Source organism: Puma concolor, chromosome F2 (genome assembly GCF_028749965.1).
Source record: "Puma concolor isolate L17-30 chromosome F2, mPumCon1.1.hap2, whole genome shotgun sequence".
In the NCBI taxonomy this organism is placed as follows: domain Eukaryota; kingdom Metazoa; phylum Chordata; class Mammalia; order Carnivora; family Felidae; genus Puma; species Puma concolor.
In genome coordinates this window covers 23,778,907-23,804,243 of record NC_141684.1, presented here as the reverse complement: position 1 = coordinate 23,804,243, position 25,337 = coordinate 23,778,907, and the positions used below count along the sequence as shown (strand labels likewise).

The following is a 25,337-nucleotide window of genomic DNA, read 5'->3' as shown; positions in this document are numbered from 1 at the left end:
AGACCTGTCTGATGGATGAAAATCCAAAAGAATGTTCATACTTTATGGAAGCAAAATTCAGAGGTATTATAACATGTAACAAAATGTCACCCAGTATTTGTTGAGAGTACTTAATGCAATACAAAATGATCTTCTTATTGAAAACTTACATTTGTTGAATAAATATGGATATTTAATTTCCAATTTTTACAGAAGATTGTTTTCTATCTTTTCTACTATTTTTATTGTTTAAGTAGTAAAAATAAAATAAAAGGAAGTATAACAAAGGTAAATAATTCAATGATGAATTGACCATTAAAAATACAATATTAAAATTAACTTTCTCAAGTGAAAGAAGCCTAACCCTTAAGGAGAAGATGTCTGTGACCAGGAGGAAGAATCTTGCCCCTGAGGTCAAGGCCAGAAAAACCCCATAGCAGGATTAAGATCACAAAGGACAAAAGACAAGACTCAAAATCTAGGACTGGGAAACTATGGAAAGTTTAAGTAAAGAACTTTCCTACCAAAACTATATTCAAGTATGTCCAATACTTGATAAAATTCAGATAAAGTTGATAAAATTTTACCAAAGAATTGTTACGTTTACCAGGCTCAATCATACAAAGAAAAATGGATGTATCAGAATGGTTAAAGGTCAAAACATACCCAGGAAATACTCTACTGAAGATATACCACATAATCTACTAAGTCACGAAAAACAAACTTCAGGACGCACGTTCGCAAGCTCTGATCAACCTTCATTTGTAGACAGTTCTAATGAGTTCACCACCCATTACATCAGTAAGTTTATGGTTTCCTTCATGTGGTGGGGTCTCTGCTTGAAACCTGTGAAGGGATCCCTTCCTAAAAATTAAGACTATAAATTGCCACAGCTACGTCTACCAAACCTGGTGTTTTATACAAAACAAAGTACAAAAAGTATTAAAAAAATTCCAAAGTAAAAAAATTCTAAAGAACTATGGTAATGTTATTTAAAGAAATAAAGACAATTAATTCTAGAGCAACAGGAAGGAGAAAGTACCAACACACAATAGAAGAAATACAACTTCCTAGAGCACCATGCAACAAAATACTTTAAAATATTTTAAAACAAAATATTTATTGGAGAAGCAATCAGTCCATGTAAGAGTATACAGACTCTAGAATCTGAATGCATGAGTTTCAATCTTGGCTCTGTATTTTACTCTATGTGTAACTTTAGATAATTTACTAAATTTGCCCCGATGTCTTCATTTGCGAAATGAAAATAATAGTGGCTTTTCATATGGTTCTCAGGAATATTAAGTAAATAACACCCATAGTAGGTAAGTAAATAAGAGTTAACCAGTATAAGTCCTAAAATTAAATAAAGCCCCTCTCTTCTGTGTGAATCTGCATTCTTTACTTTTTTGCAAAGGAGTTTAAACTTACAAACTAGCATTTTGGTATCATCCTTTTCCACTCCTCTATATACCTTAACCGTGACAAACATCATTCTTAAAACCAAGCTAATTTCCTAGAGGAGCCTTTGCTTTAAGACACTAACAGGTGGAATATATTCTATGCCTTTTCTGCTTCACCTGGTGGCGTTCACAGGCCTGAAAGAATGAGGAGTTTAGTAGTCTGCTTAATTGTCAAGCTGTACCCTCTTTTCATTAATAGACCCAGAATCTTAAGACTCTGAATAACAAAGATAGAAAGAATATTACCTGTGTTTTATTAAAGTCTTAGGAGGTGGAGATGCCTTGAATGCATTCATTAAGGTGGTTGAGAATCATAATATAATCTCAGTAATTAAGATTATGTGTTTTCAATATCTACTTATTCTGCAATCTAGAAATGTCCTTCAGTCATACTGTTCCTCCACCAAATAAAGACAGTACATCTAACCCTTACCCAATATCTGACTGGTATGTCCTCAGGCCCTGGGGTCCCTGCCCAGGCAATGAATTCATCACAAAGTATCATCCTCAGAGAGGGTGTCTGGGGCTTCTAGGTTCTCTGATTCCAAGTTCCTGTCCCCAAAGGACAACTCCCTCAGTCCTTGCAGGTCTCAGCAAGAGCTATTCTGATCTGCCCCACAGAGGAGCTCTTGATCTGACTGTTCTGGGCAAAACCTTCCTTGAGGCAGGTGCTGGAGGCTGTCAGGTAAAAAGTAAAAACCAAAAACAGAAACAATAACACACACACACACACACACACACACACCCCAAAACAAAAACAAAGAAAACCAGAAACTGCAGAGATAAGGTCTCAGTGAGAACCAGGTTTTATGGTGAAAATGCACTGGAAAAGGAAGGATATTAAAATAAAGTTGTGATAACAAGATAAGCTCACACACCTTATCTCCTGAAAAGTTCAAAACACTCACACATAGCTGATCTCACATTCCATTGAAGTATAAAGCCCATTTTACAGGTAACTGAACAGGGGAAACAGTGACCTGAACATTTTTGTTTACATCAAGTCAGGAACACAGGGCCTCTCCTTTCCAGGCCAATGTTATATTTTTCTACCCTTAGCTGCCTAAATTTTTAACTTTACACAGAAATAAATGAAATTATTGGTAATATGGAAAATGGAAATATGAGAGGAAGGGACCCTGGTAATCTGACAGCAGAAGACTACACCAATGGTTTACAAAACAGGCTGTGCAGAGCACTGCATTAAGGAGTTTCTTACCAGCATAGTATGCAAGGCACCTCCCCTTGCCCCACTCAATCAGGATTTCCTGGACATAACCTGAGAATCTGAATTTTGAACAAGGTCCCCAGGGGACACCAATACAGGGGCCGGTATCTAAGAGCTACAATAACAGATACATCGCGGTTCTCAACAAATTAATGACAAGGCATCCCCAACCCCCTAACTTTAATGAAACACAGGTAATGTCCTTAAGATTCTGGGTGTAACAACTATTAATGAAAAGAGAGCAAAGTTTGACAATTAAGCAGTAAACTGCTAAACAGGCTCAATCTCTCAGGCCATTGAACACAACTAGGTGAAGCAGAAAAGGCGATTTGCTTCACAGTACTCTAGAGACCTGAAGGAGACTTCTTTCTCCCTGTACTATCAGTCTTAAATACAAGATAGAAAATAGTTTTAAAAGACAACATGGCGCTACTTTCAAAAGCTTAGAGAAATATAAACTTTTTAATAACCTACACTAACCTCTAGATGAGTGTTTCTTAAGCTCTAGCATGCCTAGGAATCACCTGGGAACTTGTGGAAATCCAGATTCTGATTCCGAAGTCTGGGGTGGTACCCAATATTCTGTCTGTATTTCTTATAAAATCCCAAATGATTCTGATGCTGTTAGTCCCCAGACCACATCTTCAACAGCAACAGGGGCACCTGGGTGGCTCAGTCGGTTGAGCATCCTACTTTGGCTCAGGTCATGATCTCATGGTTTGTGGGTTCGAGCCTCACATTGGGCTCTGTGCTGACAGCTCAGAGCCTGGAGCCTTCTTCAGATTCTGTGTCTCCCTCTCTCTCTGCCTTCTCCCGCTCACTCTCTCTCTCAAAAGTAAACAAAACATTAAAAAAACACAAAAGTCACAAAGTCATGATCAGAAATAACTTCAAGATGGGTATTAGTTTGGAATAAAGTCTCAACACTTGGCAGAACATTTTCAAATGAATTCTACATGATTAGCAACATCATCTTCCATCGTAAAGCACATACAATATACTACCCACCTCTGAGAGTCAACAGTAACAGCTTTGGAAGTTAAAACTACAAATATAACATTGTCAAGCATAATTCCCAAACAGTAATTTTTCTTTTTCTTTTTATTTCATTGTTTAGGGATCATCTTTCACTATTTTTAGTGTGAGGTCATTTATATACATTATCTCTCAACATATTCTCATCCCTTCTTCATAAGATGAGAATCTGAAGCACAGGGGAACCTGCATGGCTAGTCAGTTAAATGTCTGAATCTTGATTTCGGTTCAGGCCATGATCTCACGACTCATGAGATTGAGCCCCTCATTGGGCTCTGTGTTGTCAGCTTGGGATCCCTGCTTGCCATTCTCTTTCTCCCTCTCTTTCTGCCCCTCCCCTGCTTGCACACCTTCTCTTTCTCTCAAAATAAATAAATGAACTTTGAAAAATTAAAAAAAAAAGGATCTGAAGCACAGACAAGACAATTCACATAGAATAACATGGAGACGTGACACAGTATTTAGCTCTTGTCCGTGGGTACTCTTTCATGCATGCTGTTTGGTAGTTGATGCAATGTTACTAGCTTATTAAGGAATTAGTTCCTGAAAGATGTGCACATATTCTCTGACATGTGTCATTCTCTCAATAATAGCTGAAAAGACCTTCAACATAATGCCCATAATGCCATGTCCACTAAAAATAAAAACAGATGGGGCGCCTGGGTGGCGCAGTCGGTTAAGCGTCCGACTTCAGCCAGGTCACGGTCTCGCGGTCCATGAGTTCGAGCCCCGCGTCGGGCTCTGGGCTGATGGCTCAGAGCCTGGAGCCTGTTTCCGATTCTGTGTCTCCCTCTCTCTCTGCCCCTCCCCCGTTCATGCTCTGTCTCTCTCTGTCCCAAAAATAAATAAACGTTGAAAAAAAATAAATAAATAAAAACAGATGATTTAACTCCTACTAGAAGAAACATTACTGAAGAATAAAAGTTTAGTCACTATGAAAATACATGAGTTTGGACTCGCCTCTAACCTACAAAATGGATTTAATCTTATCAACATTAATATGAAAACCTCAAACAAGTTCAAGGAATCTTCCTTGCATTTCCCAAGATCCACGTTCTCATCCATGAAGACTTCCTTAATGACTAAACCCGAGTAAATCCAGCATCGCCTGATCTACTCTTAATCTCTGTTTTCTTCTGAAGACTTTTTCCACATTGCCTTTTATTAAAATCTTGTGGATGTCTTACTTTACAGTTATATTGTAAGTGCCTTCAGGTCAAGATCAAAGTTCACACATCTCTGTATCCACCCCCACCCAGAACATCCAAGAGTAAATCCATACTTTAACAAAAGGAATGAACCACTACCACTCTGTGGATGTTGAGGATGCTGGATTCACTAGGTAGAATCATAAAGCAGCAGAGAAATATTGAAAGTGCATAGGTATTTCATAGATGGTATATTCTGAATGGCGTTTTGGAATAAATTCTTCATTATTTAAGAACTCCTAGAACTTCTGGCTACATTAAGCCACACGAACTGAAAAGACAATACAAATATATGCCCTGCATTAATTTGAATTCTATATTCTCCTGCCAAATGGATAGCAAACACTCTCCTCATGCTACCTAAGGAAAAAAAGATGTCATTTTGTAGATCTCCCTAGCACAGGGCTGCTAGATAAAACACACCATGGCAACTTGAATGTCAGTGCAAACAATGAAATACCTTGGTGTAAGTATGCCCCATGCAATATTTGGGATATACTTACACAAAATCTCAGTATGTCTCATGAAATATTTTAGACAGTGAGGACATGAATCAAAGAAATGTATTAAAAAAGCGAAAACATCCCTGCCTCCAGAGAAAACTACTAGCTGCCTAACCAAAGACCAAATTGGACTTAATTCAAACAACAACATTTCTGTGAGAAAAGATGTTTTATTCCTTATCCTACTTAACAGAATTTTCTTATGCTATAAAAATGCATTCATTTCAGATCCATTCATATTTCAGTGGCCTTAGTAGTAGTGTTTCATTCATCAGAAGTTAATATTTTCAAAATTCATAAAGGGCTGAAATTTTCTAGATTTTAGAAAAAGATCAGCTAAAAGATGTAACTCTTTTTTTTTTTTTTTCTTTAGATAGAGCAAGAGTGAGTGTGCAAGTGGGAGGAGGGGCAGAAGGGGAGAGAGAGAATCTTACGCAGGATCCACACTGGGAGTGGAGCCTGATCGGGGCTCAATCCCACGACCCTGGGATCACAACCTGAGTGAGCTGAAATCAAGATTCGGACACTCAATTGACAGTCACCCAGGTGTCTCAAGATGCTACTCTTTTATTATGCTATTCTGATAATACTTCTGTATTTCTATTTTCATAATAAACCAGCCTACGGTATCTGTGAAGTCAGCTAGGAGCAATGCCTTTTCTCCTCTAAATGTAAACTTCCAGAGATTTCTGCCAGTATTTGAAAAGCTCTCCTCTACCAAATAACTGTATTTCTTAGCCACAGTTTTTCTTCAGTGACTAAACAGAGCATTGAAGCAAATGAATAAATCATAAATACTCATCAATTAGACTTCAAAAGGTATTTTTTGGTAATTACAGAATCTGACACCTAAAGACAAGTTACCACAGAAGAAGTAAGTGAAGGTGATTTAATTTAAATATAGATCAATAGATCTGATATCTAATAAAGTTAGCCATTTTTGTAATACAACTTTTGCTGGTACAAAGGCCTCTAACATAGGATACTGGAGATTAATGACACTGGAGAATGAGGGAGCGGAAAGCAGGTGAAGAGAGCATCTGAGAGACAAAGACCAGGAAAAAAAAAAGGAATTACAGGTGAATAACCAGATCAATCAAATTTTAGAAGCTGGAAGTATAATAATATTCAGCTTTAGTGAAGTGCAAAGGAACAGTCTACAAAACATAAGATAAACTGAACTTTGTGTAAGATTCCACTCAACCCACTCATATTTTTAAAGCTGAAATAATCTGATTAGTATTTACTCATTTGTAGTAACTGTTTTGTTTTTTTTTTTAAGGGGGTCTCGGTGATTTCATTTAACTCATGTCATATCTGAAAAACTTCAAGTTATGATTCACTTAACTCACTTCCAAAAAGAAGATATCCCCTACCCAAATATTCAAAATAGGAAGACAAACCTCTCCATAAAATAGAACATGAATAAGAAATGGGAAATGATTTCCATAAACTAACATGAACTAGAAATTATAGCTAAAATTTATTTTATTCCAAGAATTGATCATCATTCTTGTGCAAAAAGTCTTCAGAATCACGAAATATGAAATTCTAATAATGTATACAAACAAAGGTTGTGCCATTTGTGGGTTATTTTCTTGAAGGATATAATATCCTGGGTAATGTTTTGTCTCACAATGGGAATTTTCAGCTTGAACTATTAGGTCCATTTCAAGGTATTACAGGGAACTGATTTATTAGGTACTATTTAAAAGAACATGTCACATAAATATACACAAATCTAAATGTAACCATCATGGCCCTCACCCTTTGAGAAACTCTGTCCTAATGCACTGTATACTTGGCTTTTTCAGATGTGTTGATAATTAAGTGCTTATCATAAAATTTAGCCTTCACTATGCTCTTCTCTGAGCTCTTTTAAGGTAGAAATTGAGCAGTAGCTACATTAATTTAAGCAATTATGGTATCCAGCGTTATTTCCTTCAGCCCAGGTTATATATTTTATGTCTAAAAGATTCAAACACTGTTTGAAATTTTTTAAATGCATTCATAAATCTCCAATTGGACAGATGCTTATCATCACATGCACTACCAAAAAGGATATCAATTTTCACACATTGTAGATAACAAGCAGGTAGACAATGATATTATTAATGCTTTTTAAGTAGTTATTTAATCATAAGGGGAACTGGGCATTCACTCAAATATTTATTGGACTTGTGTATTGATGAAAATTGGTATTTCACTTTATTTAAAAATTTTATGTAATGTTAGTCATACACACATTCTACCTATATATGTGCTTACATAAATACATATACACATTCATATTTAATAATGAATGCTATAAAAACATTTATTTTTGTTATAAAAATGTTATAAAAATACAAGTTAGAACATAATCATAGAATCATAGGATATGATTTTATATAGGTAAATATATTCAATATGCCCTCTGTGTGTGTGGGCATATATACATATACAGAGAAATACAGAGAGATCTGTGTGTGTGTGTGTGTGTGTGTGTGTGTGCATGTATACACATAGAGATGATATAGAAGAAATTATATTTGTGGTATAGTTCCATATATGTACATGAACGTATATGAATATACATGGTATATATGTAAATATACACACAAACATATATATAATGAATATATGTATATGGTTTTGTTTTGCTAGTTTTCAAACTTACATAAAATAGTATCCAGCTACAAATAGTCTTCAATTTGTTTGATTCAGGCAAAATTATGCTTATAAGATTCATATGTCCTGTTCAACTGCCATTTATTCAAATTCACTACTGTGTAACATTCCACTGTATAAAAATCTACAAATTCTTTAATAATATTTAAAAGGTATTATTATCAGTTGGTATTTTTTTCCTGTTCTTGTTTCTGATTTTTGTTTTGGTTGTTCTGCTCTTTCAAAAAATACTACTGTGAACATTTCTGCACAGGTTTCCTACTGTACTGATGAAAGAAATTATCTGAGGAGTAAAATAATGCTTCCATTGGGAACATGAGCATCTGATATTGCCAGAATTTGTCAAATTCACTTTATGCAGTCATATGTACCGACCATTTTACCCTTTGCAATTTTTTCAAGTTTATTTCTCTTGAGAGAGAGCCAGAGTGCACACAAGCAGGGGAAGGGCAGAGAGAAGAAGGAAGGAGAGACAGAATCCCAAGCAGGTTCCGTGCCATCAGCATCCAGTTCAATCTCATGTGGGGCTCAAACTCAGGTACTGTGACCTAAGCTGAGATCAAGAGTCTGATGCTTAACCAACCAACTGCGTCACCCAGCCACCCCACCCTTTATAATTTTTTTTAACACCCATGTTTTCTGAGATAAAGTGACCTAATTGTCTCTCTTGTTACTATTTGCCTTGTGTAACTTCATTTATTCTTACCTTTTTGTTACTGAGACCCAACTTAATTATACTGAGTCAAAGGATATGTTCTGTGTGATATGTTTTTCTGAAATCTGATTTCTTTTTGGCTTAATGTTTGTCCATTTTTCTAAGTATGTTAAATCTGCTGGAAAGGCATGTGAATCCTCTAAATAGTTGGATGCACAATTGATATATTTTAATTAAAACAAGTTTGTTAATTTGCTGCTCTAATCTTTTATATTTTGAAGATTTTTTTCATTCAACCTCTAATAAAAAAAGGTTTCTTAAAATCTATCACTGTGATTGTGGTTTGTCATATTTTCCTTGTAGTTGTTGATCAATTTTTGTTTTACATATAGATTTATTTATAGTTTATATATTTAGAATTGTTCTATCTCCCTCAAGACATGAACATCTTATCACTATGTATTGACTTATCCTTCCTATGCTTTTTATCTTAAAATTGTCTTAAAATTGTCAGACAATTTATCTAAATTGTCTGAGATTAATAAAGCTATCTCCATATTCCTTTGGTTTATATTGCTTATAACTCCATTTATTTTTTTTTGTTACAAACTCTCCATAGCCTTATATTTTGAGTGTATATCTTATAAACAGCTTATATATAGTTGAATTTTCTTTTTTTTAAGTTTATTTATTTTGAGAGAGAGAGAGAGAGAGAGAGAGAGAGAGCGCAAATGGGGGAAGGGCAGAGGGAGAAGGGAAAGAGAGAATCCCAAGCAGGCTGCACACTCAGTGCAGAGCCCAATGCGGGGCTCAATCCCACAAGTGTGAGATCCTGACCTGAACCAAAATCAGGAGTCGGATGCTTAACCAACTGAGGCAGCCACCCATGTGCCCCTTGAATTTTCTTTTTTAATAAGTCTGACAATACCTTTTAAGTGGAAAGTTTAATCTACACAGGTTCATTAAGGTTTTGATAGCTGGTCTTTTCTTTTTTACCATCTTACTTTTGGAATTCTGTTTATCCACTTAAATATTCATCTATTTATGCATTTTTACCTTGTATCCTGTCTTGCCATTTTTTAGAAAATAGATGGAATCTTATTTTGTTGTACCATTCTCTATAGCTTCAGAAGTTATGTACCCGTTTCCTATTCCTTCATTAGTTAACTTTAAAAGTTTCCAAGTATGCACAGCCAAGTCCTAACTCAACTAACTCCAGACAATTCAAGGGCCATAAAGCACCTTACTTCTGATCATACCCCCTACAAATGTTCATACTGTGTTGCCCAACACCTTAGTCTATTTCTTTTTAATTGCATAAATAAGGCAGGCTATGACTGATTTATCCACAGTCCCCTAGTCTTTGCCTATGTGGAAATATTTTGCTTTTTCTTCGAAGGTTGTTTTCACAGGTAGACAATACTAAGTCGACCATTTTTTTTGTGTTTTTTTCCTTCAAAACTTTGAATAGACTTTCTCCCTCTTCTGGTTTCCATTGTTGTTGATGAAGTCTGCTAGAGTAACCTAATTGTCTTTTCTAAGGAGTTGATATGTAGTTTCCCTCTGGAGGCTCTAAGAAGACCTCTGTAGCATTTTAATTATTACCACAATGTGTCTATGACTGAATTTATTTGCTTATGTCCCTGTTTTAGTAGACGCTATGTTTTTTTTTTTGTATCTGTGTGCTTATGTCTTTCATCTTTCAATTAGAAAAAATCTGCCATTATCTCCTCAAATACTACTTGCCTACCTTCCATTCTATATATTCTTTCCTCCTGGAACTCTAATTAGATGCAGGTTAAAACAGCTTATTGTGTTTTTAAAACCCACTATCTACTTTTGATACTTTCCATCCCTATCCACTCTTTTAAATATTCTGGCTAATGTCTTCAGATTTAACTTGCAATGAACTCATTTGCCTTCTATCACTTGCAAATCTGTTACTGAACCTGTCTACATTTTAAGTTTCAATAACTATATTTTCAATTCAAAAAATGCTGTTTGATTCTTTTTTGAGTATTTCTAGTCATTTATAGTCTCATGTAGTTTGATTTGTAAATCTGATTTTCATTATTTAAACACTACTTTTCTATAACTGAAAAACATTATATTTTTATAACTTTTTTATAACTGAAAAATTTACTGTATTTTCATAACTTACAATTTCCCCAGGTATCTAAAAAGCCATTATGACATTTCCTACTTATTTCCCATAGAATGGTTTATATCCCTCTGCATATGGTGAGTTTTTGCAATAATGAGCTCATATAAGATAAGGTTTATCTTATGCCACAGATATCATGGAGGTGAAAATGGAGTATTTCATCTAGACAAATGTGTGCCTACTTCTGACATAAGTCAGCGAAGGCTCTAAATGTGGAATCACTTTAGCTACCTTCAAGGTGCCAGCTTAAAGTAAAACTCAGATTCAGCAGCCTCTCTCTCTCAGTGACTCCAGGCATAGTCTCCTGACCGACTGCTATTTGCCTCAGTGCAACCTCACACTCCATGCTTGCTGTTCACTTATCCCCAGTCTGGGTTTTGTCCAATCTTGGTGAAGGAAAGACGAGAAAAGTTTCAGAAGTTTCCCTTAATTCACAGGAGTCTAGCAAGGCATTGAAAAGTATGTTTCATCTAGTATCATTGTTTTCTAAGGGGACAGTGCTCCTACCGACTCCGGAACGGTAAGTTATAACACTGACAATTTTGATGAGAACGGTGGTCAATTAGAGAAGGGGAATACTGTTTAATCAAGTGATAAATAATAAAAGAAATGGGAGTGTGAGAAACAAATTCATGGGTGGAATACAGAAAGTCAGTCAAATGTGAGCTAGGGGCACCATAAATAAATATGAAATGTTAGGAAAAAAGAACTGATCAAGTTCCAGTTGCTGACTGAATAATGTTTTCAATTCAACTGAGGTTAAACCTGGTTCTTCATGAAAATGCCCACCAAATAGAATCCACACTAAGGATTTCACTCATAGCTCTAAATCAACTCTCCTGCTTCTCAGCTGTAGTTTTTCTTATAGCTACCTGATTTCACATATTTTATAGATCATAGATTGTACTACCTTCTTACTACACTGTAAGTCTTATTTATAAAGCACTCAAAAGCCAAGAATATTCCCTAGTTATACCAGAATTATGGAGAAAGTTTCCCAACATGAATAATATGAATCAACATAAATTTAACCAGAAAAAATATTACTGTGATATGGTAAACTTGTTCTTTTATACTATCTTCAAAATACAGCATGTGGGGAAAATGCGTTGATAGAACAGATTTTCAGCACCCACAGAACTATTCCCTTTCGTATCCCTCAAGCCTCCACTGTTGTTCAACTTTCAGTAGAGTTTCTGAAAGTGTAAGTCTCCACATTTCAATATTTCTATAAGATCTCATAAACAGATCAGAGATAAACTACTCAGCAACCTAAAGGATCCAGGACCACACAAATTACATCAGGTTTTAAGAACAAGTGCAGGAGTATTTTAATGCCCTAGGAACAAGTACTGCTCAGTTTTCTCATCTAATAAAGTGCTGAAAGGCTGACTGACATCCAAAATGCACAAACAGGGGCGCCTGGGTGGCGCAGTCGGTTAAGCGTCCGACTTCAGCCAGGTCACGATCTCGCGGTCCGTGAGTTCGAGCCCCGCGTCGGGCTCTGGGCTGATGGCTCAGAGCCTGGAGCCTGTTTCCGATTCTGTGTCTCCCTCTCTCTCTGCCCCTCCCCTGTTCATGCTCTGTCTCTCTCTGTCCCAAAAATAAATAAACGTTGAAAAAAAAAATTAAAAAGAAAACAAAAAAAACAAAAAAACAAAATGCACAAACAACTGTTATTTGGTGTGGAGCCCTAAATCTTCAGAAGGGTTTGAGACTTTATAATAGTCTCAGATTAAACTGTAACTCACCATGGAGATCTTGGCTTATCCTTAACGACTGTGAAGTCAAAAACTCACAGGCACTTCATTTACTTAAAGATCTACTCACTGAGCACTTATTAGCCATTCTGGCACTGTGCTAAATTGTGTAGACAGAGCAGTGAACAATAAGAGACTAGTCTCTTCCTTCTAGAGCTTATTGTCCTTACTGACTACTAACTAAACTCTGAAATTATTCAGTCATATTTTTATTCATACTTTCATTTCTTGGGAGAATTTTTTTTGTTTAACCAAAGCATACAGAAAGTCTGTTTTTCCAGACAGGTTTTCAAGCAATGGCCTCAGCTTCCTCAAAAAGAGCCACTAATGCAAATGATCTGGTATCCAGATGTGTATGTATGTACATGTGTGTGTATAGTGTGTGTGTGTGTGTGTGTGTGTGTGTGTGGTGTGTGTGTGTGTGTGGTGTGTGTGTGGCTAATTTCCTCATGATTAAAGAAAGTCTCCTCTTTTAAACCCAGACAAGATTACCTAATTTTTACAGCACCTAACAAATGTATATGCACACTAGTAAAGCTCAGAAGGAAGCTAATGTCTGCTAGCCCAGAAATAAATTAGCATGCAGCTAACATCAGAGGAGCCAGAAACACTCACTACAAGTGTGAACACATATTTGATTGCAGGACTGTGTCTTTCCTAGGGCTGACCTTATAAATTAAACAGTGTAAATCTCAAGGAAGTGTTTTCTGAACATTTAGATTCACTGTGAACATTAGGATGCCCTTCAAATTAACATCTAACATTATTAGCCTATTGTTGGACATGAACTGCTTCATTACTGGTGACTGACAAAACACACACGCACTTAAACTAACACACGCTTTCAAAAAGAATGAGAGGAACTGTTTAGAATCTTGGGATGGGAAAAATAAAATGACTAGATTTTTGAACTAGTATACTGAGTCTACATACGGAAAAACACTTAAAAGGAGTAAATAAAGCTCTTTACTTTGATGCGTCTCTAAGCGCTATTGCAAGAAAACACCCACTGAGTGCCAAGTAACATCAGAACATGCTGTATTACCGGGATTGTGCTAAACTAATTCCTAGTCATATAACCAACTCTCAGTGTAAATGTTCCTTCTTCAAAGAGGCATTTCCTCATCTACCATATTGGGCTATGAGGTCATTCTCATCAAACACAGTGGCCTCTACTTCATCTGTCATGACACTCGTACTCACAATGATCTGTGAACGTCTTCCCTACTAAACTGTAAGTTCCCTGTGGGCATTGACTATGTTCATCTTGTTCTCTCCTTTATCATCAATGCCTGGCACAATGCACATTTTTGGAATTAATCAGTTAAGGAATGAATACAGAAATGAAATAAAGATACGTATCCTAAACCCGCCTTTAGAAAACACGAAAGGTGAACTGGGAAGACTAACATTTATACAGAGAATAGGGTCGAAGTGAAAAAAAAAATGAACATATATCCTGTATCTCTGTTTACGAATCTGGAATAGCCGAAGTGGTTTTACCTGCTCTGAGGAGTGAGTGTACAGAAATCCAAAGTCACACCTATGACAATACGCTCGCCTTCAGATTACGGTTTCTTTGCGAAACAAAGGTGTTGCTCAATGTTTTAAAGCCAGAAGGATGTCCAATCTCATTTGAAAAGAAAAATGAGCAACGTGTTCTCAAGCGGATCGTTTTCCAGTTGGAGTAGAGAAGAGAACATGTTACTATGGCACCTTTCATTTGGGAGCTCCTCCATCAAAAATTATGGGATGTGGAGTCACTTAGCAAGGACAAATAAATGGGATTGTGGTAAATGAGTAAACTCATCAGCATTACCGTCATCACTGCAATTTTTAAAACACACTCAGTAAACGGTACAAAACAGGTATGAAGCAGAAGAGTAAATGGTCTGAAACAAGTAACCAAATTAGAATCTGTGGTTACCACATCTATAAATACATAATCTGCAGTTTTATGAACGATCTTTTATGTTCACTCGTCCTGTAACTTCCCCAAGTCACTGCAATCATTCCCAATGATTCTTGGATCAGCCCTGTGGATTCTTCCTATCATTCTGTTAATATCCTCCCCCGCCCCCACCCCGCTATGGCTTACCTGTAGTGTCGGGAAATCTCTTCTTCCACCTGGGTAATGAAATCACATTTGGTACATGAGTGTTCTTTGCTTTCCTTGACAGCTGGCTGCCCATCCGATCCTTGCAGATGATTGGCTTCCTGTTTGACATCTGATGCTTGGGACTCATGCACACTCTCGTAATGGAAGAGGAGCACATCTACATCAGGGGTGGAGAACGAGCACTGGTGGCACTGGTGTTTGACTCTTGAGCTTCCAGCCGCCCCAGGAGACAAGTGCAAAAGCAAGAGTGCACAGTGGGAACAACTACTTTTTCTACATGCAAATGGATAAGTAATTTCTCCAAGGTGCTTTTCTGGGCTGCAAAGGCCTCTGGGACAGAATGGACAGTGTTTAATGGTACACTTATGAATGTTATGGAGCTGCTGATAGTGACGGAGAAGCGGCCCCACTATAATTACATCGGGGCCATGGCTTTTGGAGTATCTAAAGTCGCAGAACTGACAATTGTAGCTGGTCACCATGTTATCCTCTGCTCCCTTGCTGGAGAAATCCTTCTTTTTAGCCCCACTAGAGCCCTTGTCTGCCTTGGTCATTGGCTCCCCTTCTGCACTTTTGGCTAGATCATTCTGATTAATGACAGAGCCCCTGGAAAGCTTATCATTCAATTCTGGATTAAGGCAGCCTGACTGCGCTCCTCCGTGCTGTTTGCCGTAATGTTCTAACAGTTTAAGTGAGCTAGAGGACTCACAGCTGAAGCTACAGAATTTACACCAGTAGTAACTGGTGGCCTCTGTACCATTTTGTCTCGAGGAATCGAGGGGCTTGATGGGCACCGAGTAGCCAACAGGAGTGTCATCTCCTGCCTTGACCGTGATCTTGTCCTGCCACTTTCCCAAGTCTCCAGAATCGCCAGATCGAAGTGCAGGGATGGATTTGTTAGAGTTTTTCTCTGAAGGTTTTGCACCCTCAGAGGAGGGGAGAGAAGCTTTTATTTTGTTCGGGTGAGTCTGAAGAAAATGTTGTTCTAGTTCAGTTGAGGAGTTGCCCATGTAAGTGAAATTGCAGAATTTACAGCGGAAGTACTTGGTGTTTCCTTGGCAATCCGGTGTTTTCCGTCCAATGCCAATGAACGTTCCACCTGAAGTGACCTGGTATGGAAGAGATGGATGTTACTTTAAAGGTGTCATTACTTCAGTGCTCTCTGTAGGAGGGAGGAGGGGCACTGCCAAGTATTCCACATCAAAAAATACAATAGTACTTCTGCTTATTATGAAATCACTTGAATAATCAGCGCCAAAGAAATGCACTCTTCATTTCTCAATAGCTACTCTTTTGAGAGGCTCATTACGCTAAACATTTTTGGCCAAAGCAACAGTCAAAGATAAGTAATACGAGTACTATAACTAATTCAATGGATTTAATATTTAAAAAAAAAAAAAAGCCAAGAGAACAATTTTCATGTAAGTACGTTTTACTACTGCCTCCCTGTAACCACATGCTTGCAGAAGCATCCAAATCACAGGGGATTTCTTTTCCTGAAGTTAAGGGCTGCTGTCAAAACCGGAGGCAGTTGCTTAGAGATTGCTCAATGCAGATGTTCTCCAAGGAAATCCTTGTTCAGTTCCTATAGCGATGAGGCTTTGGGCAAAGACGAAGCCTCCCTTTCGGGTAAAATGAAGGTGCTAACATGACCACACAAAATGGCTGGTAATTAAAAGCCCAAGCAGGCACTATTAGATTAAAAATGAAGTTAAGGCAGTGGACTTGAAGTCTTAGTGAAGAAGGTCTAATGTAAAGAGTTTAAAATGTTTCCCGATCTAGGATAAAGGAAAAGTAGAAAATCTTCCAGGGCCTCATTTGATCAAAGCTCAGTCCCACTGGATCAAGGCTCTGTCTCAGTGGGTCATGGGGATGTTCAAAGGCCAAAACAAAATAATCCCACCATAGAAATGATCACAGCTCTTCTTCCTATCTCAAGTTATAAAACTTACAGCATTAGGGCAATGAAGGCATTCAAAGGCCACTATATATAAAGTCCTTCCTCAGTGGGCACTGCAACAGGCAGCTTAACCAAGCGCCACCACTGAGCAGACAAAACTCCTGGTTTAAAACAGAGTTTTTGTAGAAATCCTCCAAAAAGGAAGAGATCTCCTCTTCTGACTATCGGAGAATTTCTGAATTTTTCTAGCTACCAGATGTAACAGATTAAGCACGTGACATAATCATGTTCTGCCTTCTTCACCAGCTGCTCAAAAATGACATGTGCGATCACTGCTCATATCCAAATCACTCTAGGAGAAAGGTCTCAAGCATCTCAAAATCGTTTAAGAGGTTCTACTTAATATGCAAATAACATTCCCTTAGCACATTGAGAGACACGCTTATACCTCTACTGTACAGGACTCAGACCGTAGTCCATGCTTCGACTTAAAGACAGGTTGTGAGCCTGATCAAATTACCTTGTCCGGCCAAGAGCTGGCTTATCTGGGGCAACCTCCACTTTATTTCCAGTATTAGAGTTCTAGGAAGTGTGCATGAACACAGAAACAGCTCAACCCTTACTATACATTAAGATAATAATTTACAAACATCTCTCACTGCCTGTAACCCAAGGATGACAATGTATCACTTTTGGTGATGTCCACATCCCCCATGGCAAGCACACAGACTTCAGTCTGTCAACAATAGCAGAGCATCATCTGACCAGAGGGAAGAATGGGGCACCCTCCCAGCCAGCAGCCTGGCAATCAGCAGTGCGAGAGATGTCAAAGCCAGACCACAGGAGGATACAGTCTGTTCGCCTTTCTAACTTAGACTTCAGGGACCAGAACAACTAAAATATGCCCTGAGATGTAACGATATTACAAAATCCCTCCATCTATAACCCAGTTCACTGGAGGTGAGGAGAAACCTTAATTTCAGAAACAAAGCATTTAAATGTGATTCCATCAACTCTGGTACTTTGTGCAGGAAATTCAACTTGAATCAAAGGGGGTAAATTGAGAAGTATGCCATTCTCCTCTAATGCGAGTGAAAAAGCCAGTATGCAAAAATTTTCTTGGTTTAGTTACCAGCTTTTAGTTTCAAAGTTGTCGATCTTCCTGATATAAAGTATCTGCAATTTCTGCTTGTAGAAAGGGGTTCCTGAGAAATCATGACACATTATCACTATTTCTTTGATTTTGCAATCTTCAAGTCTCATATGCCATGTCTACACTGGAAGGGCTGAACTTCTATAAAGTCCTAAGAAATCCCAAAACATGGGAATCTGAAGTGCATCAAAATTATTATTAAGCATCACAACGTCCCTTCCAGTATTTGACAACTTTAAAAGTCAGAAAATCCAGGCTAAAAATGACTACTATCAGGTGCATAGACCATGAAAGAAAGGCCATTCAGTAAACAAACAAAACCAAATCTGCCAGTAAAGCATTCTGGCTTAGGACTAATTAACTTGCTATGCAAACCACATTAAATCTTTTAAGTTGGTGGTATTTGTGTGTCTACAAGTTGTGTTTTTTTTTTTTTTTTTTTTACCCAGGGAAAACCAGCTAGCTCCATTACTTAAGATTATTATGTAAGATACTCTTTTGGGGCACCCAGGTGGCTCAGTCGGTTGAGGTCACCATCTCACACTTCGAGGGTTCAAGCCCTGAGTCAGGCTCTATACTGACAGCACGGAGCCTGGAGCCTGTTTTGGATTCTGTGTCTCCCTCTCTCTCTGCCCCTCCTCTGCTCTCTCTCTCTCTCTCTCTCAAAAATAAATAAACATTAAAAAAATTTTTAAGGATCATTATGTAAGATACTCTTCTACAAACCACCTAAGCAGGCAAACAAAAACACAAGGATCTCATTTAATGACAAGAACAATAATAATGACACTGACGTAGGTTATCTATTTGCCTTCTTGGTAAATAGCCACTAAATCATATTAGTTTTTATATTACTTAAAGCTAATATAACATTAGAATTATATATTTTATATAATATAAAAGCTAACTTTGGGAAACATTGTTACTTAGTGTTCTATTCCTCTTCTCTCTCAAAAAGACCTGAAGGCTACACTTGTGGACATTTTTATACTTTCTTTGTAAGAGACGTACATTTAAGTCATGGTCAAATAAACTGATTCATATCATTTAAATGTCATTTTAAAATAAAACATAATTTATTATTTTAGGAGACCATACCTAAGACTACTACTACTGACCATATTCACTGTATTTTCATGACCTCCAAATGTTAACTTAAAATAACTGTTTCCTAGATTAAACAAAAATACACAGCAATAACAGTTATACAAGGCAAGTATTTGCAGCAACAGTGTATTGAATCTTATTGCCAGGAAAGAGCACCACACATTCAGAGAATTATTTCAAACTTTTCAAATGGCTGAACCCAGCAAGGACTAGAAAAAAGGTTACCATTCCCTAGCTAGGACTCTACTAAAAGAGAGATCACAAGCAGAATAAAGAGTGTAAGTTATAATTATAACCCGTTAACCCAGCAGCTCCTTTGACACGGATATCCATATTTTAAAATTTCTATTAAACTGTAAATTCCGTTTGGACCAAAAATTACACCTATTCATTCATGTAATTAGTAGCTATTGAGTACTTAGTTTGTGCCGATCTCTGTAACTGATGATAGAGTACAACAGTGAGCAAGCTAGGCCACCTCTCTGCCTTTAAACTACTGCATTTGAAGATCAAGATTTGTAGATGAAAGTCTTTATTCATTTGTATTCATATTACTTGGATTTGCTTGCTCCCAAGGGAAGTTCTATAACATAAGTCTCTGCAAAGATACATTATTGAACCTCCTGGCACCTCAGTTTCCTCACCTTTCTGGATGTCAATGTACACACCTTGCTATCTTGCAGGATTATTGTGAGGATCAACTGAGAGAATGTACCTGAAACTGATTTGCAAACTGAAGATCAGTACCGTCCAAAAGAACTTTCTGAGATGCTGGAAATGTTCTGCAATCTACCCTGTCTCTACCATGGCCACGGACCACGTGTGGCTACTACACACTTGAAACAGGGCTAGTGCAACCAAAGAACAGATTTAAGTAATTTTTATTAACTTTTCATTAATTTAAATTAACCGAAATTTAAATAGGCACATGTAGCTAGTGAATACCATGTTAGCGCAGTCTACAGTACTAGTCACATGAATGGGATTATTATTTAATAAAATGAACTACCTAATGTAATTGCTCGTGCTAAGCGGATGAAAAGACTACATAGTGGGAAAATGGTGAAGTCATTCCATGACAAATTCATAAACTTGTCAATCGCAGTATCCTTAGCTGTAAATGAAAAGGTAGGATTCTGTTGTTACTAAGCACATGTTTCTGTTTATATTCCTTCTTGGACTGAAGGAATAATATTTTATTCATCTTTGGACGCAAGCAAGGGCTCAATATATCTGGGTTGAATGGAGTCATTATGGGAGATGTGAGCATAGATGGAAATCCCCCCCCCTCCAAAATCCCCTGAGTTACCTGGGATAAAAAAAAAAAGTGATTGTAATTCACACACTTCCCCCCCACCGTTGACTCAACCTGACATATTTGGGCTTCTTCAAAAAACTGAACAAAATGTATCTTTCACCCAAAAACGAATGACTAGGGAGCCATTTGTTTATGAGTTACAGTTTAGAAACAACCAACTTATCTGTGAAGGCATGAAAAAGAACAGATTTGAAGTTACTTTTCACTGAATAAGGACTAGGATGGCTTTTTATTCCATTTTTAAGTTAGTTTTAAAAACTATTCCTTCCATGTAGTATGTTTCATTGGCCTTTGTTTATAATTTATTTACATATGTCTTTTCACAAAACTGTTTCACTGTTGAAGTTAAAAACATAAAAGGCTGGCTTTTTTTCAAAGACTTTAACCTTAATTAATTTATTTCCTTCTAATAATATGGAATAAAAACTGGTAAGAATGATATCTAAGAAAATATGTCAAAGGAAAAGATTTTTTGAAGCCTCAAGAACTCCCAAAATGACACTTCAGCACATGTACTTATTGTCAGCGGAACAAAAAGAGGTGTTTGAACTAAACACAAACTCTTCCTCAGATGTGGTTCACTTTCAAGTACTATAATTGATAGCAACAGAGACAATTAGGAGGGTACTAATTTAAGGGGACTTGAGGTTATGGGCTGTTAGTCAAAAAAGTAAAACCTTCACTTAATAAAAAGCTAAGTTGTTAAAAATCACTGTTCAAATACTGAAGTTACAAAGAGCTTGAAGACATCTGTCAGGGCCGATCTTGGCTGAAAATAGCTATAGTCGGAATGAATGTGTTAATCTACATAGGCAGCATTTCTGCCTTGGAGAGTGCTTCAGAAAGCACCGTGCAGCATGGGGGGGTGCTGCAGTCTCTGGGAGAGACTACATGCTTAAACATTCCAACAACAAATTGAATTAGATGGCGACTCTCTTAGCCCCCCGCTATCACATCCTATTCCTGCTGCTCCTGGTTGTCCCTGCCATAACGCCAATAAACACCCTTCTTAAAAATAAGGAACAAATCCAAACAGTTTTTTGAATTGTAAGAGCCAACCATATTTTTTGTGGGGGGGATAACCAAAACTCAACTTGATTTTTAAGTGTAAAACACGGCATATTTTAAATTATGCACATTTTTGGGACGCCTGGGTGGCTCAGTCCGTTAAGCATCTGACTTCAGCTCAGGTCATGATCTCACGGTTTGAGTTCGAGCCCTGCGTCGGGCTCTGTGCTGACAGCTCAGAGCCTGGGGCTTGCTTCGGATTCTGTGTCTCCCTCTCTCTCTGCCTGTCCCCTGCACTCGCTCTGCCTCAAAAATAAAAAAATAATAATAAAAATTTTAATTAAATTATGCACATTTTTATTATCAGCTTTTGGATTACAGCCATCAAGAGTCCACCCCTACTGGTTTTCCTACATCACTCAGCATAATAAACTGAACTAAGTCTCTATGATTATTTGGTATTTGGGCTGACAGAATACCAATCAATCTTAAAGTCAGTCTCAACAATTTAGAAAAACATTGTCTTACAAGGAAAAATGCCAAACAAAACAGAAAATGTAATGCAGGTGAATTATAAGGCTGGGGGCATTATCCACAGAACTAACCCCTCTCCTGCATCTGACCTACCTGTGCCACCGGCTCTTAATGGAGATAAATAAGAATCGGGTATTTGTGCTAAAGAGCGTCTTAAATGGGAAAACAGAGTGGCGGCACCGTGGAACATCCTTCCTCTAGGGAAGGGTGTTTTGTTGCATGCCTCCTGTGTGCCGAACACAGACGACACACACAGAAGTGACAGGGTCCAAAACCCCACATGTCTGTGGGCTGCTGCAGAGAGTTCACAAGGAAATAAAAAACAAGGACGGTAGAGTGCATGTGCTTCTGCTGGGAGAGGAACCCAGTTCCGTGACAACACAGAGGAAGAGGACCCAAGCAGCAGGGCCAGGTCAGCTTCTGGAAGGAGAAACTGAGCGGGGGACACAGAGTTGCCACTTGAGATGAGCCTCAAAGGCAGTGATTGTGGAAAGGCTCTTCAGGTGCAGGAAACAAAGTGAGTCCAGTGTGAATGGCAGTGAAAAGGTGCAAGCTGTTCTAGGGAAATGTGAAGGGAGACTGGGGGATGAGAGAAGATTTGGAGAATGGTGGAGAGACTGGAGAGTTATATTTAATTATGTGAGTATAATTAAAATGATACACCTTTTCTAGAAAGTAGACCTATACTTCCTACAAAATGTAGGATGATGGATCTCTAAACAGAATTTTTTTTTTTTAATTTTTTTTTTCAACGTTTATTTATTTTTGGGACAGAGAGAGACAGAGCATGAACGGGGGAGGGGCAGGGAGAGAGGGAGACACAGAATCGGAAACAGGCTCCAGGCTCCGAGCCGTCAGCCCAGAGCCCGACGCGGGGCTCGAACTCCCGGACCGCGAGATCGTGACCTGGCTGAAGTCGGACGCTTAACCGACTGCGCCACCCAGGCGCCCCTAAACAGAATTTTTAAAAATTAATTAAAGGAGGGAGGAAGGGAAGGAGGAGAGAAGGCAGAAGGAGGGAGAAAAGAGAGAAAGGAAAAGTAGAGGAGGGATGGAGGAAGGTATGGGGTTGAGGCAAGAGCTGAAGAGAAAGGGAAAGAAGAGAACAGAAGCTATCAGAAAGAGACAAGAAGTAACTAGGAAACCACTAAGAATCTACTAAGTAAACATGAAGGGTGGGGGCCTTAGAAGCATCAGGCGGGGAAGACCAGAGCAAACTACTCCATTGTTTGGGGGGAGATACACATCAGAAAGAAATCCAGGGTAACTGTGGTATTTCCAGCCCCATCAATTTGGAAATGGGAGTACATTAGAAAGGGCGGGGGGCGGGGGGACCATTAGGGAAGGAGCTAACAACTTTAACTTTAGGCAGGTTGACTTTGAGATGCCAGTGCAGCCTCCCATCAGCTGGAAAAGCAGGTCTTAGAACAAACCACTGTTTATTATAAGATCCCCAAATATGTTAGTGGACTCATGAAAGAATTCAGGTGTTCTTCAGGCTGACAGGCTGACATCAGTGAGTCATCTAAGTATTAAAGGGGGGCTGCAAGAGGAGAAGTATTTCTCAAGTCCCTCCCTGTGGCCCCACCCCTCACTTTCAGAATGTAGGGAGACCACAGGGCTCTGAGCTCATTTGGGGTGTGCAGTACATGCACATGAGACACTCTGAAGACACTCTGGTGTCTTCTGTGCCTCACACCCGTTCCTGTACTTACTCGCAAGCAAAGAATAAAACTTTAATTACACAGCAATAGAGAACATAAATGGGAGCTGGATGCATCTCCGTAATATTTAACCTTCATAGATAAACCAACTCCTGGATTGTGCCTAGTAACCAGAAGAGAAGAATACAACTCTCTGGCCGTATATTAAATCACAAATCTCTAAACCAAAGTCTTCCAAATGAGGGGAATATAAAACAAATCTAATACATGGATAAAATGTTGCTTCATTTGGGGATAAAGCATTGCACCCTTGATTGATTAAATCAAAATCTGGCCCTTCCTCGCTCTATCGGAACTAGCTTCTGTAGCAAAAATACCAGTAGAAATGAATCACAGTAATTTAAAAAAAAAAGGCAAATCAGCAACGCTATTTTCTTTTCAATGATTTCAATTATGAGTCTACTAAGTTCCAATAAGGCAGCATTATATTGCATGGACTGGATAAAAGACAATCTCAAAAAAAATCACTGAAGTCCCCAAATTCAATGTGATTCCCAGAGGATGCATCAAAGAGCCCTGGTGTACCAGTCTTGTATCTCCTCCCTTACATGCAGTTGGATTCTCTTCCTTGCTTTTGTTGTTGAAGTCAACTCAGTCTTGTATTTGAGAAGTTCATGTTATAGTGGTTGTGAAGAAGGTTTCGGCAGCCTGTGTACCCTGGCTTACATCCCATTTACCCTACTTACACATCTGTGTGATCTTGGACAGGTTACTTGAATTCCTCTATGCCTACTTTCTCACTTAAAAAAAAAAATGGACATAATAGTGATGTCTACATCAAGGGTTTTTATGGAGATAAGTTAATTAATCCACATAAAGAGCTTAGATCTACATATGCATGAAAGAAACCCTTAATCAACTGTTAGCTATTGTCAGAAGTGAATCCAAAATTGGAAGACAACCCGAAAGATACGTACAATTTTGATTATATGTTATTGATGAGAAAAGTATGAATCAAATTAAAATACAGAAAAATAAATTTTACATCTGACTTCCAATTTAACTAAAGCCACGATCTTCTCTGATATTCTGAAAATTCCTAACACTTACTTCAAACTAAAAGCATATGATGAAGAATTCAAGAGGTCTATGGTCTAATTTAGATTCTCAGAAACAGACTTCATGCAACCCGTCCCTCCAAACTTTCTTGGGGTTGGGCACTACTTATGAATCCGTGTTTCCAAACAGCTCCATGTATGCCATAATTCCAATGACCCAAGAAACAAAATGCACTGACTGACCTGCTGACTTGATATGGTTAGCAGATTTGAGGATAATTTTTTTTTCTTAATTTTTTAAAACATTTTTATTAAGAGTTGAATAATGCTAAATTTGATTCGATGCACTAATAACCACGGATTTCTTCTTCTCAACATTCTGCCTAGAGAGAAATACTGATATTCAAGAAAGCGATACACGTTCTTTAAATGATAGCAAGAAAACTGAAAATCAAGGAGAGATTGACATTCCTCATACTGACTCTCTTGCAACAAAGCCACATGGAGATTTAACCAACATGCAGGTGAAAGGATTAGTGAAGACAGTCAAACTACTCTACCCCCCTCCCTGGGAAGCTACACTATCCAGCTCGGCCATCTTGATGAGGAAAATAACCTGGCAAATGCCAGAACTTTACTTTGCTTCATGGCCCTAGGGTGAGCATATGTTTTATTTTGCACACTTTATTACTTGTTAAAGAGGCACAGACCTGAAAACAAGTATGGGTTCATATGACAAACATTCTGTACTCTATAGACAGTCTGAAGTGATTAAAGTCTCATTCACCAGTTGTTCTAAAGTGCAATTGTC

At 38.0% G+C, this 25,337-nt stretch overlaps 1 protein-coding gene across 6 annotated transcripts in view; it reads right to left on the bottom strand.

Annotated features, from left to right (window-relative positions):
- The window catches only part of TRPS1 (transcriptional repressor GATA binding 1), a 258,255-nt gene that overhangs the window by 179,281 nt on the left and 53,637 nt on the right, over positions 1-25,337 (bottom strand). For all 6 annotated transcript variants that reach the window (XM_086695104.1, XM_086695108.1, XM_086695105.1 and 3 more), the window contains one exon: positions 14,764-15,893. In XM_086695104.1, coding sequence (XP_086551230.1) covers positions 14,764-15,893 — 1,130 coding nt within the window. The remainder of the gene's footprint in view (positions 1-14,763; positions 15,894-25,337) is intronic.